Here is a 15101-nt window from a genome sequence, read left to right as displayed (position 1 = left end):
CTCTTGTTCTGCTCCTACCCTAGATCCTGTCCTCTAGGCAGTCACAGATCACCAACAAACACACACACACACACACACACACACACACACGCATGCACACCCAGGCACACACATGCACTGCAACTCAGGTCCTGAGTGAGGTAAGGGCAGAACACCAATGGGGTACTTGTATTCTGAAATGGTAAGCAGGAGGCCTTTCATACAGAAAACAGAGAATTGATAGTTTATTATGCGACATTTATCGCATACCTGTTGTGTGCCAAGAACTTGTTAGGCATAGACAGATAATTAATAGATGGATAGATGGAGATAATCGGTACTTCACTTTCTACGTTCATTTCACTCAGAATTTGACAGTAAAACTAGACAATTGTAACACAGGCAGGCAGAAACGCAGATTGCCCTGGAATCGTTCATCTGTCAGACCTCACAGAGCAGGCCACAGGAGCACTGGCTGATCAGTAAAGAGGGAGACACAGGGAGACCTGGAGCAAGAGCTGAGCGCTGCCCTGGTCAGGAAGAGGCTGCCCAGGACGGGGCTGTTGCAGCAAGTGTATCAGACTGTGCAGGGCTGCGTCCAGGAGCACCAGTAGCGCAGAAGAGCGCAGGCTGGAGGGCTCATCAAACAGTATCCCGCCAGCTCTCCGGCTGGAGACAAAGGGCGACGGGAAGAAGGCAGCACTGCTCCTTAAGCATTTTTAGCCTAAAAGATGGGTTTGATTTTTAATGCAGGAACACTCGTTTCCTGAAATTGGTAAATTTTAGGGCAGAGGAAAATATGAGCAAAATTCTGATGCATGATTAGTAGTTAATATCCACCTGGACTAAAATGTGGGAAGCAAGTGGGGGTCGAGAGGCCACACGTGGGCTTGCCCGAGCCAAAGAGGACAGAGGTAGCTGGGTGTGTGTTTCATCAACCTCCGCTGGACAATGGCAAAACCAAGGACCAGATCTGGTTTCTTTCACTTTCAGGGTTTTAGTTCTGATTTTCCACTCCTGATTTGACAGCCCCCCAAATCTTTGAATACAAAACAACTTCTCCATGATAACTTAACTTGAGAATAAAGTTATATCAGATGATAAAATAGTATTTTGTGAATTTTAGTTTTTATTCAAGAAAGGTCAGCCTTGAAACAATGGAAGAACTGAGGATTTTAATTAAAAATTATGCTAGTGAGGAAATCAGTGAAATTTGTTCATGAATTGCCAAATTAATAATGTGCAATAAATTTACAGTAAACATTTTCTTAGTAAAAGGGTGTAAGAAGTAAGCATCTGGCATGATGATGAAAGTTTGAAAGACACTTGCACAGAAAGTTAAATTTGACCATATTAATTGGCATGAGATTACTAAACTACAAAGCGTAAAGACAGAGGAAAGCATGATTGGAGGTAGATCCTTGGAAAGTGCCTTTTGCATGGTGTGTTTTGGGAAGTGGATAAGAGTGGAAATTGAAAAGAGGAGAGAGGTTGAGCATGTCAGAACCAAAGAGAAAGAAAAGGAAGATTAAAATACAAGTAACGTTCTCACAGTAATACTGTGAGTAGGAAACTTACCTGCCGTGCTTAATGCTTGCACAGTACCTAGGACAAAGCCTAGTAGATTCTGAAAATTACTTTCTTAATGTGGTGTGAATGAAGTAGAACAGGATGTACCTGGTAATGGATAGCATGACTAGGCCAACGAAGGATAGTAAATCCATTATCCTGAAATACTGAACATGAATAATTACAGTACCTATAATGTGATTGCCAAAAGAAGAAAAAAAAAAAAAACACAAAGTTAGAGTCTGCCAGGACAAAAAGTTTAGGTTTGTCTTCTTGCTTTTTATGGAATTAGTTGGAACTAGGTGGAATTAGAAGTTTTTCATTTGGAGAAAATGAGGGTAGTGAGAGATCAAGGAAATGTAGTATATCTGTTCTGATATGGCATTTTCTAAACCTAACTGGACGGTTTGTAAGCCTAACGTAATATTTACAATATATATCTCTTGATAAAACAGTTACAGTAGATAATAAGAAGGTAATGGAGAAATGTGCATAAAATTTGAATTTGTCCTTTTGGGAGGGGATGAAACCACTGACACATAAAATGTAAGAGGGCAAACAATTGGAAGATGAATCCTTGGAGGATTCTTATAAATCTAACAATAGGAAAAGGTGAGACAGGGAAAGATAATTAGTACAGAAAATGTGCCAATATGGTAGGATTTTACTTGGCAGCAACGTGGAAGAGGAATGAAAGAAAACAAGATTAGTAGTGGTAGAAAGAGAAACACAATCAAATTTTTAACTAATAAATTCAGAGAAGTTAAAGTAAAATTTGAGAAAGAGATTATTGGACTGAATGACTAGGAGGTCGTCGTTAACAAATGCTAGGGAAATTTCAGTAGCAAATTTGGGTGAAAATATATGAGAGATTCACGTCAGACGTGTAGTGATGAATGGAACGGGGAGCTTTTCTGCCTTGCTCATTGTTGAAGTCCATATTCCCTAAGGGTGGAGCTTTTACTGGGCTCTGCAACCTGCAGCGGGGCAGTTGGCATCTGCTCACCAAGCAACCTGTTCGGTTTTGTTGAAGTGACTGGTGATTTATAGCTATAAAATATGTTAAATTTTAAAAAATCATGCCCAGATTTTTTCCCTTTCTACTAAATCACCATGTAAAGTTCTCCAGAGTGTCTTGTCTGCTACATTAGAAGCCCCAATAAGCAGAATGACCCAAGAGAAAAAGATGTGTTGAATGCACCATCAGCATTGTTATTGGCTGATATCATCTGTGCTTATAATAAAAAGTGAAACAATCAGCAAGTTACTTACACCCAGGAGATGGTTATTTCTGCTGCTTGACCTAAAGTGTCTTGTAGAAGGTCTTGCCTTTGCTGAGTTTTCAAAGGTGATATTAAATATTTAATTCCAGTAGAACTTGGTAAGAGCATCTTGCCAACTCCTTTGCAATCAGGTTTGATTTCAAGTCTTCAATACAATTTTAATATTCATCAGCCTAATCATTTCGGAGAAGTGTGGGGCTGCTTGGCAATATAATTGTACATCCAGGAAGCTAGAGAGGAAACGGGTGTTTGGTTCCTTCCTGTGCTTCCGGTGACAACTGTCTGTGGGAGTCTGGTATTGTCTAACTCATTTTAGAAAGTTGTCTTTGCAGTTATTTTCAGAGTTTTTATACAATATTTTGGATATTCTCAGTGGCAGTAAACCTTCCTTCTTTAGAGGATAAATTGAGATTATAGGAAAATGGGTTTACATTTTGAAGTCATCACTGGGAAATAGAGTAGAGGTGAAAATGAGAGGAGTAATTTCATTTCTAATCAAATGAGGAATAATTCCAAAGGTTCCTTCCTGTGCTTCCGGTGACAACTGTCTGTGGGAGTCTGGTATTGTCTAACTCATTTTAGAAAGTTGTCTTTGCAGTTATTTTCAGAGTTTTTATACAATATTTTGGATATTCTCAGTGGCAGTAAACCTTCCTTCTTTAGAGGATAAATTGAGATTATAGGAAAATGGGTTTACATTTTGAAGTCATCACTGGGAAATAGAGTAGAGGTGAAAATGAGAGGAGTAATTTCATTTCTAATCAAATGAGGAATAATTCCAAAGGTTCCTTCCTGTGCTTCCGGTGACAACTGTCTGTGGGAGTCTGGTATTGTCTAACTCATTTTAGAAAGTTGTCTTTGCAGTTATTTTCAGAGTTTTTATACAATATTTTGGATATTCTCAGTGGCAGTAAACCTTCCTTCTTTAGAGGATAAATTGAGATTATAGGAAAATGGGTTTACATTTTGAAGTCATCACTGGGAAATAGAGTAGAGGTGAAAATGAGAGGAGTAATTTCATTTCTAATCAAATGAGGAATAATTCCAAAGGTTCCTTCCTGTGCTTCCGGTGACAACTGTCTGTGGGAGTCTGGTATTGTCTAACTCATTTTAGAAAGTTGTCTTTGCAGTTATTTTCAGAGTTTTTATACAATATTTTGGATATTCTCAGTGGCAGTAAACCTTCCTTCTTTAGAGGATAAATTGAGATTATAGGAAAATGGGTTTACATTTTGAAGTCATCACTGGGAAATAGAGTAGAGGTGAAAATGAGAGGAGTAATTTCATTTCTAATCAAATGAGGAATAATTCCAAAATATCACAACTCATTTTCTTGTGTAACATGTCAGTAGGCTCTTGTGAATGATCTAAGTAAAGCGAGGGAAATGAACAACTTTGAAAACAGAGCAGTTAGTTGCCTGAGTAATAAGAGGAGGTTGGGAGAGAAATATCCAGAAAAACAGTGGATGTAGGCCAAGGGACAGTGGCACCTATGACACAAAGAAGAACAAAGAACAAGAGTTTGTGAGGGGGAGGAAAGACACAGCTGTAAAGTAATGCTCATTGGAGAAGTAGCTGGGAGGCCTGGGAAACAAGAGCCTTCTGGGGGTGAGGGAGATGGTTGTCATCTCTTCCAGAGTTTCTGCTTCTTGTTAGGTGGACTCGAGTATTTCTGGATGTTTGCAATAACCACGAGGTTCCTCGATACCTCCCTCCAGACCCCAAAACAAGTGGGAAATGGAAGGGTGGCTTCTTATTAAGATGAACTGCGCTTTCAAAGGGCGGCATTTGTTATCAAGCTCTGCTGGGGAGGGGGCTGCTGTCTGCATCACAAGATCCGTTTCATTTATGATGAAAAGAGGTTCTGCTAATAAATTGCATGAAATTATAATTATCTGTGGATGACACTCCAACAATGCAGGAAATGAAAAGAATAGACACATGATTTTATAGCAGTTCTCCCTTTGCATGTCACATTTTCATCCTCTTACATGTTAGGGTTAACAGAAATCTGAGCACATTTAAGATTTAAGATATATTCCTGAAGAAAGTAAAAGTCATGGCACTGTTAATCTAGAAAGGCTTTACCAGTGAAAATTTTGTGTGTGTATATAATTAATGGACACAGCGAGCGAACACAGGTCATTTCCAATGCTTGTACAAAAGAATGAACAAAAGTGTGGATATGAAAAAGTGATAATGATCTCACTATGTTATGATGTTATGCTAAGGTATAAAATTAAAAATATATCCAGTTGCTTTCTGAGCTGCAGCAGGCCTTCCTGCCTTCCTGCAGAAGAATGGTGACAGAAGAGATGATATTGACATGTTACACAAATATGGCATAGAAATTCCAGAAAACTTGTGACAAAAATAAGTTGAATATCAGAGGATATTCAAAAGAAAATGGAAATCTCTTATAAAAACAACCATTCAAGGAAATGGTTAACCTTGATTTCAGTTTGATTCATTCATGCAAAAGTTACTAAAATTATTTGTTTATTGGTCATCAAGTTGATTATTAGAATCTGCATATATTTTAGCAATACTTTTATTCATGGGACAAATCTATTTTTCTTTTTGTTTTTATGAAGGAAATAAAATGAAATAAGATAGCACTGGTCTTATCTTTCAAGTAGAATTAATTAAGCTAAGATTTTGTTTTTATGTTTTGGGTTGTTACATTGCAACACTGGATAGTTGATTTCCATTCCTTGATTGATATGACCCCAAAAGATTGAAACATTTAAAAATATCAGCCATTTATTCATTCAAAGCTGTCTGATTGACTTGGATTACTGGTTTTAGGGTTATGGTTTCTGTAGAGCATTGGAAGGGAGCAGTCTTAGACTAAGTAACTTTACCTTGAGACAGACAGAAAGAGACAAACTGAGACAGAATATTAAATTTATATTTTAGAAGGTCATTCTAATTATAATGTAGAGAATTGACTGGAAGGGCAATAAGTTGAGGAGAAATAGCAGTGTAACAGGCACAATACTACTCTAGATTTTTAAAATTTTAATATAGTATTACCCATTAGAGTGTAGAATTTGAATGTCAAGATTTTGATGTAGAATCTATCACTTACTAGCTGTGTGACTAGGATAAGTCACTAAATCTCTTCATATGCCAATTTTCTTATCAGAAATTTGGGAAGGGTGATAGTTTTTGCCTCGAGCTATCATTGAAAAGAATTGGGTTAGAATATTACAAAATATGACAGGCACAGTTCAAGCACAATATAAGTGTATGCAGTCAGTGAGCTGGGGTGGCTGGGATGGTTAGAACAGAAAGTGGACCACATTTGGGGTGTGCCACGTGCCATTCTCTGAAATAGAACCACTAGAAGAGAGGAAGGAGTTGTGGAATGGATGGGGAGTTTCGAATACAATACTATTCCTTTGTTAAAATGGAAGTCCTTTCCAAAATTTTTGGTGACATTCTTTCTTGTGGAACATACGAGATAAATTGAAGATTGATATCATTACTTGCTGTGTGGCTGCTAAATACCATGCTTAGTCAGTGCCTCTTTTGGTGACTTATCTGTGTTTGTGTTGCAAGGGTGGCCTTAGACTCTCCTTAAAGAGGTTTTGGTCAGCATCAGAACTCTTTGGAAATACACTAACCTAATATAAAAGCATTGTAAGTACAACGGGGCTTTTGAAAGGAATTGTATTTCGTAGGAAATGAGCTCTTATGGAGGTGTACAAATCTTAGGGAGCTACAGTTTGTTCTTATAACTGATGGTTTTTACTTGTATGTTTTTATATGCCTGCTCCACAGATATGTCTGTGCTCTTGCAGCTTGTTAAGCCATAATGTAAGTATTTTCTCGGAGCCAGAATTATTACTTTTTATACTTCATAATTCTGTGAATTCCTCCAATAGTGCTAAGTGAATAGGTGCTCAATTTTTAAGGGATCCTTAAGATGAATTCTGCATTTCCTTTGATCTGTTAATGATTTTTTTATTTTACATAAAGGATGTTTCAAGCAAATCCCTGTGATTATATGCAGACTACAATGATTTCTCTTTTCTGTTTTTCCCGGCCTTCCAGTTTGCTCCCAGTTTTCAAGAGGTGTCTATGCGATTTTTGGGTTTTATGACAAGAAATCGGTCAATACCATCACCTCGTTCTGTGGGACCCTGCACGTGTCCTTTATCACCCCCAGCTTCCCCACGGATGGCACGCACCCTTTTGTGATCCAGATGAGACCCGACCTCAAGGGGGCTCTGCTCAGCCTGATCGAGTACTACCAGTGGGATAAGTTTGCTTACCTCTATGACAGCGACCGAGGTGAGTATGCGCGAGGGACAGCTCTGTCGCTGTCATTGGTGAACTCAACAATTGAACTCAACATTTAGGCAGTTACAGAGCTGTAAATGTGCACTAAGGCCTGAGGGTCACTTGGCTTAGTTTGGTTTTGCAAATGAATAATGCAGTATGAAAACTTGTTAGCATATTTGGAGTAAATAACACAATAAAAGGCCTGTGTGTATGATTTACAGAGATAGTCTGCTATTCCGTGGCCCAGATGTTCAGTTTTAGCCCAAAAAGCAGTTTCTGGCATCAGCAGCGAGGACAGTATGATAACTCTACTGCTAGTCTAAAGGGAATGAAATGGCTTATGTGCTATTTACATGACTATGTCCACAGAATGTTCTGGTGAGTTACAGGTATTATATACTGCTGCATGCAGGCCCTAGTGTTATTACTCTTGCATGAAGGTAAGGCCCTTGAATCTCAGAGAGAAGTCCATAGGATCGTTTACAATGAGAAACCTTTGATCTGCACACCAGACTTGACTGATTATACTGACCTTTGTGGGGGAAATATCTTCTTTACAGTTTTGACATTTCTTGCTTGACTTCCGTGACTCAGAAGCCCAGACATTCCTAGACATTGGTGGATTCATCACTGGGCTGTGTGAGGCTGTAGGCCCCTCGAACTATTTCACACGTTTTCCACAGATGTTTCCGTGTGTGTATTTCTAGAGAGAATATCCAGAAACCTAGGTGAAAGGCTAAGGTGCTTCTGTCAGCAGGATAGCTAAGCAGCATGCTGAGTTTCCTCCAGCAGCTGGCTCCCTGGAGTATTTGAAGGTACAAATGGAATCCAGAAGACTGTGTGGCCCAAATCCGACAGCTTGTTACCCATAAGGGCAGATGGGGAGAGAGCCGGCCCCGTGGGTTCTGCATTGATCACTTTGCAGTCTTTGGCTGCAGCAAGACAGGGTCAGGAGTACCCTAGCTGGTGCCTGCCTTCTGCCCAGTCCCAGCCCTGGAAGTCTGTTCTCTGGCCGGCTCGGGCGAATGGCTGCGTCAGCAGCTTCTCTGGGCTTCCGCGGGGAGTGAAGAACTGAAACAACCATTTGTAGTAAATGTGGGTCCTGATGTGCTGGATGACTCCGAAAGCATACTTCTTTTTAACGTGATAAAAGAGCTTATACAACCGAGTGGTCATTTTTAGTCTTTGCTCTTGTTAACTGCTCCTTTTAAGGTTTTAATAGTACATGTGTGTAGTGCATGCTGTTTCCATTCATTGGAGGGAGTAGGTACAAATACTCAGCGTACCTTAATTCTTCTTAGTCCTCTTCCCTTCCCCATTCTCCTCCCTTGGTCCCTGGGATCCCTTCCATCCATTTTTTTAAAATTCATTTATTGCTAGTTTTGTTAAAACTAGCTTGGAACTCTGATACATCGCAGTGCCCTTCTCACCTTAGCACCTTGCTGATGGAATTTCTGTCACTGCATGCGTGTTATTTCCCATCGCCCTTTCTTTCACTGCCAGCTCCTCCCCTGGCCAAGTCACCACCGCCTGTCCAGTCTCTTGTCTTTCCCATTCCACATGTATCTTGCTTGCTTTAACCAGATTTGGACAAGACAGCCAGAGCTGCTGTTTAAATTTTTTTTGACAACTTCAATCCCTTTCTTAAAGCACTTCAGTGGCTTCACATTGTGATGAAGATGAAATAAAAATTCTTATCATGGTTCTAAGGCTTTCTAATGCCTGTTTCCTGCTGAATTCTTTGGTATATTCTGCTCTCTTACTCACTCAATCAGGCTAAATATTTGACCTTCTTTCTCTGTATGAGGGGCCCAGCTCTTTCACCTCCAATGTCTGCAGCCTGTCCCAGGCTCTCGTCCCTTCTTGACCTCCAGTGTATGTACCATTTCCTCATGGTTCTCACTTTCTCTCAAAACAGTGTCTTACCTTCCTTCCCAGGACTCAGTGCCACACTTAATTAACAGTGGTGGGATCCTGTCTGTCAAGAAGAGCTCACTGAGCTGTGCTCCAGGGACCAAATTAGTTATGCACTAGAGTTCTGTGTCCAGTTCAGTCCTGGCTGTCAACTCAGGAAGGCAGTGGCCCAGAGAGGACAGAACACCCAGTGTGCAGTCTGCACCCAGTTAACCACCCCTCCGGGTAGTGCTAGAAGCAGGTGCTGGTCAGTGACCAGGACTCATTACCAGATGACTCAACACACCCCCCCCCGCAACCCTCCTTGCATGTTGAGAGGAAGCTGGAGCTGAAGCTTCCTGCACAGACGGAAGGAAGGATCAGAAGACTTAGGCATTCCCATTTCCCAAGGCTGGAGATACATTTGTCGTTTCAGAACACACTTCACTCTCACCCTCACCATTATTGCCTGTCTTTAAAATTGAACTTTTGAGAATATCCAAATAGACACCAGCTGCTGTAAATAGAAGAGCAGCTCTGGTGTGTGAAAAAAAATGGAGAGAGATGGGAGGCGGCCACTGACGGATGAACTTTCATACCAGCAAATAGGATCTGGGACATTTTTAAATGATTTTATTAGTACTTTAGAAATATTAAGTGAAATTGACTGGTGAGATAATGTACAATTATTAAATTACATAAATTGATTTGAGTCAAGTGCATCTGGTGAGCAAAGAACATTAGAATGATAATAATATTAAGTAATTATATATTAAAGCCAAAATGACCTTACAAATACATTTTCAAGGTATTATCGAGGAGCTGGTGATGTTTTAATGTGAGAGATATTACACTGGCCTTTCAACAGAAACTATCTTCAGAGATAAATGTGTAGGACTCTCGGAATACTGGCAGAAGACTTGACCTTTGGGTAATGTTGTACTTGGCTCTTGAAAATGGGATTATTGCTCTCTAATTTTTTCTTATTACCGTAATGACTCAATTATTATGGCTTCAACATCATACTCCTTTTAAAAAGTCACTCACACATTCCTCATGTGACTACTTTCTTTCCTTTGGGCTTACCCTGTTTCTCTTATTCTCAAAGAGGCCCTTCCTTGCCTTAATGTTATATGATTAGGGGAAGGAAAGTTTGTTTGCTTTCCTCTCATTAGCCAGGCTTTGAAAACTAGATTGTCTGGTTCCATCTTTCAACCTGTATCTCTCCTTGCTTCCATTTCAGACTATTTGCTCTGTCCTTGATATGACGCCCTTGCTATCTCCGTAATTAGGTGTTTGTGTTCAAGCTTCTCTTTCCTCTTCTGAGAGTCTAGTTCAGGTCAATAGACTGTTAAACGATAATAACCTAAATATATAAATGAATATTGTTTGGAGTAGCAACAGTGTAGGGCCCATGCAGGAAAATTCTCCCTAACATCCTGCCCAGATTGTAAGGTAAGTGAAAAAGGTGAAGTTGTCCTCCATTGCTTTGAGTAACTATTTTCAAATGCTATCAAATTGTTCCTCTTTCCTCACTGTCTGTCAAGGGCTGAGAAGCAAGTTAAGTGGTTGCATCCCCTTTGTGACAAGTGCATCCCGGTCTTTGAACAGGAGCATCTTTGATGAATCTAAATGTGTTGCTGACAGGGAGCTGAGACTGTCTCTCTGATGCCAGGTCACCCTGTGGGCTTGCAGGTCTCACTGAGGACCCCTTGTCCTTCCTCCGGGCTGCATGCTAAGACAGGGAGCAGGTAGAGGAACTTCAACACCTTTGTAACAGTGGAGCAACGTGTTACCTTTGTGAGTTCATCAGATATTTTAGTTTTAATCTTTAGGTATATGTGTAGTATATTAGAATCAGCACTTAACTGTGGGTTTTAATTATTGGTTCAGTGCCAACAAGATAAAGTAATACTACATGTTTCATAGGCAGTAGCAAAGCTATGTCTTGATTTTAATTTTGAGCAAAAATTGTCTCCTGTAGGGAAGGTATTTTGATTTTAGTTCTAAGAAAACATAACACATAGAACAAATATGCTTCCAAATGTAAACTTCTTTCCGGCATTTCTGGAGGAAGCATGAAGGAGTGCTGTGCTAATCCAATCTGGGCCAGCCCTGCCACGGTGATTTAGCGATCATAAATATTAACCACTGTGCCTGAGAGAATGCATAAATGCAGCAAATTTTAAATGGAATAAAAACATTTTTAAGAGAAAAGACATGGACTGAATGAAGTATACCTTTCCACAGTGACCATTTTAAATTCCACCCTTTCATGTGAAAGCAGACACTGAGATGCCCTCAGTTTGCAGGCTCGTGGCTGGTGTGGTGCTCCAGTGTCCTGCACATTAGTTCGAGAGGAAGCTGTCCCTTGCGCCAGTGTTGCTGTGCACTCTACAAAGCTGGTCCTTTGTCATGGGCCTACACAGTTAGCGCCGTGCTGACAACAGGTGCATGGAGAATTGGGGCAATTTAATAACATTGGAATCTGGCCATTTGTCTAAAATTGGACTTAGCCAAATACCTAAAAATTCAGTAGAGTTGAGAACCTAATTTTAGGCTTTTATAATATTCTTAAACATTTGGGGGGAAGACTATGTTTTTAATATATTGACTAGGAGGGATAGATATTTTCAAAATTTGTTTCTATTTCTAGATGAACAAGTCTATCTTAATATTTTTCTTTGTTCTACATAATTCCATAAAAGGAAATCAGAAAATTGAGTATCCTGATACAGTAGTATGATTGTTACATTTAATAATATTTTTACTAAAGGCTTTAAGTGAAACAGTGCTTGTGTGGAGCTTTCAGTGTCCATACCAGTTTATATTCTGATAATTGTGCTTTTGAAGATAGTTCTGGGTTAGTTTCATGGGTTGGGATGAAGCATATCTCTGGTAACGCTTTCCTCTTGAAATTATAAGATGGTACTGGGAGATCAAGAGCATGAATTTGTGTTATATTTGGCATATTCAAGTCGATTTTACCTTCATGGTCATAATATACATTTGTAGTATTAAAGTCATCTGTTAGTGATATTTAAACTTAAAAGCTAACTGTCACCTATAAAGAAGTCAGACTTAATTCACGACTTACACTTAGTTGTAAGCAGTGGGGAGGTCCCGTGAAGAGTGTGGGCCTGTTACTATTACCGAAAAAGTCCTGATAGATTTCCACACAGACGACCATGTCTTCTCTAAGTACTGTCAGATTTGCCCTTGTCCGCGAGTGGCTCCTGGCTGGCCTTCGAGGTGATTTAATGTTATTCAGTGTCTTCTGACTGAACTAAATTTCTATCAAATTTGACATGGAACTACTTGAGCAGTTTAGCTTCTTAATAAATTGATGAAATTTTCACAAGACATTAATCCTGAGTTTTAGCAATGGAGACTGCATGGACTGTAAGTTATTTTTATCACCTAAAATGAAGGAGTGAAAGACATTTTAAAACTACATTCTTTTCGTATATCATTCTCACTCATATCCTCTGGCAGGATATATTGCCAATAAATTTTAAATTTAAAATGATCACTTGACAAAAATCCATGCATGCATTTTAAGTGAGTTTGCATTTTAGTTTTCGTATCTGTCAAAAGGTGGGATAGAATGTCAAGTGTATGACTTCTTACTATGTGAGACTTCTTAGCATGCCGGAAACTTCCTAATTAAATAAAAACGAATGAAATAACTTATTGCAAGAATAAAGGATGCTCCCTGGAATTGATAAACTGTGGCCTGCGTATAGCCCACCACTCATGGATTTTTCTCATGTTCTTAAGAAGGTGGGGGGGGGCTGTACAGTGATAGGACATGGAGAGCAGAGGGTTAGAAATTCTGATTTGTTTCCTTCCTCCTTGGACACAATGTTGGATAAACTTGATTGCTGTTTTCAAGCACACGGATAGCTGTGGGGCTGATAAGACAGCCAGCTGCAAATGTTCTGACTCTGCCGGAGGCAGTTGAATCATACAGCATGAGAGGATTTAATTCACCCAAAGTGAGCAGAAATCATAGGTGCTCTGTGATGGTTTTAACACTGTACATTTAAAAAAATGAAATGTAGTCTTTTCAAATTATCCCTTGAGAAATTCATATTTATCTACATCTTTATTTTATGGGACTAGATTCAAGAAACTAATTTTGTTATTTTACTCCCCCCAAAAAACAGAGATAAAAGAAAGCAAAACAAAATGATACACTTGTTTAAGTTTCCTTTCTGAAATAAAAATAAATTATTTTTCATGTTCATTATGAAGTATTTAAATGACAACTAGAATAGTAGGAAGACTCCTAAGCATTCTGTTTTGCTTTTTGATATTTTTTTGTAGTACTGGGAGTTGAGGCTGGGGCCACAGTTCTGAGCTGCATCTCCACCCACTCCCTTGCTGTTTTGAGACCTGGTCTCCCTAAGTGGCTAAATTAATTGTCCACAGTTGTGATACTCCCTGAGCCTCCCAAGTTCACGGACTGCAGGTGTGCACCACGTTCCCAGTACTCAAGCATTCTTAACTTAGTTTTATTCATGACTAGTATGAGTAATTTTGCCTTTTCTTCTATAGCCCTCTTTTCTGTGCAGTTATTTAGGGACAAGTAATCCTCATACCTTTCTTTTATGTGGTGTTGAAGACATTATCCTCTGCCCTTTATCCCTTGTAAATTGGTAGTGGAAGGTGGGTGAGAGTCAGGCTTAAGTTGGTGGCCTTCGTGGGTCACAGGTAGCGCTGAGTATCTTTGTTTGGAGACCACAGTCATCTCGGTAGCTTCCCCTTTGAGTTGTGACCAGGCCTTGATGATTGTTGGTTGATGCACTGTTGCAGTAGTGTTACAGAGTAGTAGTGCATCTAAATCTATACTCAGGCATCCAGTGTTAGCTGGTATTTCTAAAAAGAACAAACTTTAATTTGTTGTTATCCAGGGTACAGTTCATATAGGAAGGCAAGAACGTGCATGTTTTCCTCCCTTAGTTTTCAAAATAATTAATTGATTCCAGTCCATTGAAGATAAGCACATTTTTTAAACTAATATATTTTAACCGTTATTTTAAAATACGACTTCATAGATTAAAAGTATCTCATGTCTTTTAGTCTTTGGCACTTATTCTAATTAACATTCCAATTACCCTATCTTTATTTAAACAGAACCTCTTCAGATTGACCCTTTGGTCTTTTGACACAGCTCTGGGAGAACATCCTAGTTTTCTGGCATCATGAGATGTTCGAGACTCATCGTATAAACTCCTCTGCTAATAATGAATCTATAATAATTTTAATAATTTTTTATAAGGTGAAGTAATGTTTGACAAAATTTATAGTTAATATATTTCTTGTCATGGTAAAAAGTTTTAAATAAAATGTTGCTTTTACATGGTACATTTTAGCAGTGCAGCAGGATCAGTATTCTTCTGAGAAATAGGCAGACCTTTCTGGAAATAGTGGGGTGATATGTTGAGCTCAGAATTCCTTCTGTCACCTGCACTTCCTGTCTCTCACGTGGACAAGAGCTTGACTTGAGTGTGAATAGATGGAATGGTGAGGGAGACAAGCTTCTGTACTAGTCTTTCCACTGCTAAACTGCAAATTAACTCTTCAGGAAACAAATCCTCTAGTTGTTAAGCCTCTCAGTCCCAAATATGAGGAAATATTTGGAGAAGTAAAAATAATAATAATAAATTTCTGAGTTCTGTCTGCTAGAAGCAGAATTACTAATAAGTGGTGAAATAATCTTCTACTGAGGAATTGAGATGTCTGTGGAGAGCTGCCGTGATGTGTTTCATTGGCAGACGTTTTAGCTGCTATGAGATCGGTTCTGATAACAAAAAATAATAAAACAGAAGGCTGCAGAGAGGGAAAATAAAGCAGTAAAACTGCAGACTCAAATCAATAGGAGGAAATATTACAGCATCAGGGAGATTATTGCCTGGGGTCACACAGCTGCCTTTCATTGAAATGTGCTTAACTCCTCAAGGACATCAATGTCAAATGATAGCCGGGCACAGAAGACCCAACTCCTTTGCCAGTCTATGGGAAGAGAAACGTTTGGGATATCTTTTGATTTCACTTAAACCTGATACATTCAATACATGACAC

General features: G+C 39.3%; 1 protein-coding gene across 9 annotated transcripts in view; it reads left to right on the top strand.

Annotated features, from left to right (window-relative positions):
• The window catches only part of Gria2 (glutamate ionotropic receptor AMPA type subunit 2), a 128135-nt gene that overhangs the window by 54304 nt on the left and 58730 nt on the right, over positions 1–15101 (top strand). For all 9 annotated transcript variants that reach the window (XR_780981.3, XR_780980.3, XR_780979.3 and 6 more), the window contains exon 2: positions 6891–7130. Coding sequence is in view for 6 of the 9 variants with exons in the window: in XM_010627957.3 (XP_010626259.1) it covers positions 6891–7130 (240 nt within the window). In the remaining 3 variants the exon portion in view is untranslated. The remainder of the gene's footprint in view (positions 1–6890; positions 7131–15101) is intronic.

The sequence above is a fragment of the Fukomys damarensis genome, unplaced genomic scaffold (assembly GCF_012274545.1).
Source record: "Fukomys damarensis isolate Sample0158 unplaced genomic scaffold, DMR_v1.0_HiC HiC_scaffold_38, whole genome shotgun sequence".
Classification (NCBI taxonomy): domain Eukaryota; kingdom Metazoa; phylum Chordata; class Mammalia; order Rodentia; family Bathyergidae; genus Fukomys; species Fukomys damarensis.
This window is presented reverse-complemented; position numbering and strand designations above follow the sequence as displayed.